The sequence below is a fragment of the Coloeus monedula genome (assembly GCF_965178545.1).
Source record: "Coloeus monedula genome assembly, chromosome: 1".
In the NCBI taxonomy this organism is placed as follows: Eukaryota; Metazoa; Chordata; class Aves; order Passeriformes; family Corvidae; genus Coloeus; species Coloeus monedula.
This window is the reverse complement of record NC_138781.1, coordinates 35,159,398-35,163,732: the sequence shown is the minus strand read 5'-3', so window position 1 is coordinate 35,163,732 and position 4,335 is coordinate 35,159,398. Positions and strand designations below refer to the sequence as shown.

The window sequence follows — 4,335 nt, the reverse complement described above, 5'->3', positions numbered from 1 at the left end:
CCGCGAGGGGCGGCAGAGCCCGGGCGGCGGCCCCGGCAGCGCTCCGGCCGGCTCGGGCGAGCCCATGGTGCCGGGCACCGCGACCTGCAGCAGCAGCAGCAGCAGCAGCAGCAGCAGCAGCAGCAGCAGCCGCCGCCGCCGCGCCTGCCTGCCCGGTGCGGAGCTCAGCCCGGCGCGGAGCAGAGGAGGGGCCCATTAGCAGCCGCGGAGGAGGCGGAGGGGATGCCGGAGAGACACAAAGCCGGCGGGGGAAGCAGCCCACGGCTCGTCCCGGGATGGGGGCGCCGCGCCGGGTCCGCCTGATGGTGCTGCCGCGGGTGCTCTGGGGCTCCGTCGCCCTCATCCTCCTGCTGCTGCCCGCGGCCGAGCCCATCTGCCCTGAGCCATGCGACTGCCAGCAGCACCAGCACCTCCTCTGCACCAACCGGGGCCTGCGCACCGTGCCCAAGACTGCCGAGCCGCAGGATATCCTCACCTACAGCCTCGGGGGCAACTTCATCGCCAACATCTCCGCCTTCGACTTCCACCGCCTGGCAGGGCTCCAGCGCCTGGACCTGCAGTACAACCGGATCCGCTCGCTGCACCCCAAGGCCTTTGAGCGCCTGGAGCGGCTGGAGGAGCTTTACTTGGGCAACAACCTGCTGCCAGCGCTGGTCCCTGGCACGCTCAGCACCCTGGCCAAGCTGCGCATCCTCTATGTGAACGCCAACGAGATCGGCCGTCTCAGCGCTGCCTCCTTCTCTGGCCTCGGCAGCCTTGTGAAGCTGCGACTGGATGGCAATGAGCTGGGCTCGCTGGGCGATTCCACTTTCTCAGGGCTTCCAAACTTACTCTATCTGCACCTGGAGTCCAACCGCATCCGCTGGCTGAGTCGCGGTGCCTTCACTGGCCTGGCCAAGTTGCGCTTCCTCGACCTCTCAGGGAACCAGCAGACCTCCCTTCGCCACCCCGACATCTTTGGGCCGCTGCGCTCCCTTCACACCCTGCTGCTGGCCAGCAACAGCCTGCGGCAGCTGACAGGGGGGCTCTTCCAGCACCTGCCCGGCTTGGCAAAGCTCTCACTCAGTGGCAATCGACTGTCTCACCTGGCCCCGGATGCTTTCAGGGGGCTGGGCTCGCTGAAGGAGCTGCGCCTGGAGGGGAACCTGCTGAGCCACCTACCTGCCACCCTACTGGAGCCGCTGGACAGCCTGGAGGCACTGGATCTGAGCCGCAATGCACTGACCGCCCTGCACCCGGCCGCCTTCGGCCGCCTCGGCCGCTTGCGGGAGCTCAGCCTGCGGGACAACGCACTGGCCACGCTCCCTGGCGAGCTCTTCGCCTCCAGCCTGGCCCTCTACCGCCTGGAGCTGGAGGGGAATGCCTGGAGCTGCGACTGCCGCCTTCGCGGCCTCAAGCGCTGGCTGGCGGCCTGGCACTCCCAGGGCCGCCTGCTCACCGTCTTCGTGCAGTGCCGCCTGCCACCCGCCCTGGCCGGCAAGTACCTCGACTACCTGCAGGACGCCCAGCTGCCGCTGCCGCAGGACGGCGGCCCCTGCCCCGATGGTGCCTCTCCCTCCCCGCCGTCCCCCGAGGGGCTTGGCGGCAACAACAGTGCAGCGGGGCTGCCCCCAGGCCCACCGCCGGCCGCCTCCACCGCCCGCCTGATGATGGGGGTGCCCATAGCCGCCAGCCCCACGCCGGCACCGCTGCCCAGCGCAGCGGCGTGGCCTCGACGGGCCAGTGCCGCCGGGGTCCCGCCGCTGGTGTCCGACCCGTGTGACTTCAACAAGCTGTTCCTGCACAACCTGTCGGTGGAGGAGGTGGGCTCCAGCTGGGTGACGGTGCGCTGGGCCGTGCGGCCGCACCGCAGCCCCCGCCTGCTGGGGCCGGCGCGATTCCGCCTCCTCTTCGACCGCTTCGGCGCCGCCGTCAAGTTCCAGCGCTTCGTGTACCTGCCGGAGCGCGGGGAGCCGGCGGCCACGCTGCGGGAGCTCCGCCCGGACACCCCCTACCTCGTCTGCGTCGAGGTCGTCCTGGGCGGCCGCGTGTGCCCGGTGGCGCCCCGGGACCACTGCGCCGGGCTGGTCACCCTGCCCGAGGGCGGCACCGCGGCGGCGGCGGGCGGGCCCCGCGGCCCCGACCAGCAGCTGCTCACGCTGGTGCTGCTGGCGGTGAATGCGCTGCTGCTGCTGGCGGCTCTGGCCGCCTGGGCCGCCCGCCTGCTGCGCAAGAAGGTGCTGGGGCGTCGGCGTCGGAAGGCGGCCCCGGTCCACGTGCGGCAGCTCTACTCCACACGCCGCCCGCTCCGCTCCATGGGCACGGGTGTCTCCGCCGACTTCTCGGGCTTCCAGTCCCACCGGCCACCCCGCGGCGCCGCCTGCGCCCTGAGCGAGGCCGACCTCATCGAGTTCCCCTGCGAGCGCTTCACGGACAGCGGCAGCGGCCGGCACGGAGATGAGCACCTGCTGCAGCGCTTCACCGACTGAGCCCGCCGAGGCCCCGGGACCGCGGCCAGCGCGGCGGGGGAAGGCGGACGTCAGTCTGTGAGGGGATGGTGCGGGCCAGGGGTCGCGGCCTCCGAGGGGCAGAGCTGCGGCGTTCAGCCGCCCTTACTGCGGGCCGGGGCCGAGGCTGCATGTGAGACGGGGTTACCTCTGCTGGGACCTCACCGTTTTGTCAGAAATCATCACTAACCCAAGGAAAAGCCCTGACAGGCGGTAACTGTGCCTTGCCATGAGGAGCAAATCGCAGGAGCTACTGCCAGCAGCAGCCAGTGCCTCCCTTAAGGAAACTCGGAGCTATTAATTTAAGTGTGCTATTTTACAGGTGGTTTCCTCCGACTGCAAGTTGGGAACAAGTTACAGTGAGCAGCCTGGCCCTGTGTAAGGAGCTTTGAAGAGGTCTTTCCAGGGCACCAGCCCTTCCTAATCAAAAATCTGGATCGAGGGTCATCTTGTAATTGACCTGTGTGCAGCCAGGGAGTTGTCTGGAAATGTAGGGGGTTTTGCTGAATAGTTTGAAGGCTGTGCCGTTTCAACTCAAACCGAATGTGAGGCAATTCAATGTGCACAAGTGTGCTTTCATACTTTTCTGTAAACGAGAAACAGTAATGCAGCTGGTTAGTTCTACAGGAATATATTGCTGACACCACTAAGAAAAACTAACAGATTTTTGTAGAATGTTTACAAATGAGCTATTTTAAAATTGTTTTTGAATAAATACTGCTTGGTACTTGTACACACTAATGTGTGCTGTAGTTGTCTGGGTCCATGATGGTCAGCAGATTGCTGACCTCACATAATCCGTCTTCATTTCTAAATGGGTAGATGCAGAGGTGAAATATTGATGGATAAATAATCATTGGTGCCTTACTTCAGAAACAATAATAGGTGAGAATATTTCAGGAATGTGAAACAATCTTTATCCTAACAGGCAATTCTCTCTTAGCCTTAGCCTACTAAAGTTAGAAGCTTTATGTACCTCACTGTGAAATAAAACATTTTGTGTATTAATCTAGATTATGTGTTTTGTGTAGCTGAGTGAGTAATGCTAGAGTTTAAACCCTTATGCAGTAGTATATAATGTTTGAGTTGTTTTGGTTTCTTGGGTGTTGTGGGTTTTTTTTAAATTAGGATTTTGCTTTTGGTTTCAGAGCAATGCTAATCATTTTATGGTCAGTTGCTCTCTACTTCTCAGACTTCTTCCTAAATATTTACAGAATGTGGTTCTGTTGTTACAAAATATGGTGGTATAGTTTACATTAATAATTCTCTCTGTGTGGTCTACAAATGAGCTAGTTGAAGAGGTCCAAACCAGGATTGCACTTTAAGTGCAACTGTTTTAGATGGAGTTTGGTAAATTGTTGAGACCATTGATACAACTTCTGCTCCTTTGAATTTAGTGTGCAACCTCAGATGAACTCTTGTGGAACTGAATGGCTTGAAGGAAGTGTTAGTGTACTATGGAGACATTTGTCTCAATATCATGCATTCACTGCTGACCCGAGGTGTTCGTGACTACAAGTTGTTTATTACTCTTATTGCAAGTAAGCAATTTGGGGGGTTTCTGTTTTGGGTTTTTTTTTTTCCCCTTTTCATTTTTTTCAGATGAACAAGTGTTTACAAAAGATACCACAGTAACTGGTACCCTTCAGTTGGAGTTCAGTGACTAAATAGAGAGAAAAGACTTTATGTTCTGAGGGAGAGAGTGTAGAGATCATTTGCCTTAATCTTTGTCTTTTAAATGGAGAAAGAAAAAATTGACATCTTGTTTCTTGGGTCAGTAGCAAGAAGTCCTTTGGGATTTCATTTTGACAGGCTGTCGTTTTCATGAATATCAGGGGCCAAACTCGGT

General features: G+C 59.2%; 1 protein-coding gene across 1 annotated transcript; it reads left to right on the top strand.

Moving 5' to 3' along the window:
* Window positions 1-218: 218 nt before the first annotated feature.
* Window positions 219-2,468, top strand: TRIL (TLR4 interactor with leucine rich repeats; the record flags this gene model as incomplete). Its single annotated transcript, XM_082280929.1, has 1 exon — window positions 219-2,468. The coding sequence occupies exon 1, from the start codon at window positions 276-278 to the stop codon at window positions 2,466-2,468; it is 2,193 nt and encodes a 730-aa protein (XP_082137055.1). The 5' UTR covers window positions 219-275.
* Window positions 2,469-4,335: the final 1,867 nt, after the last annotated feature.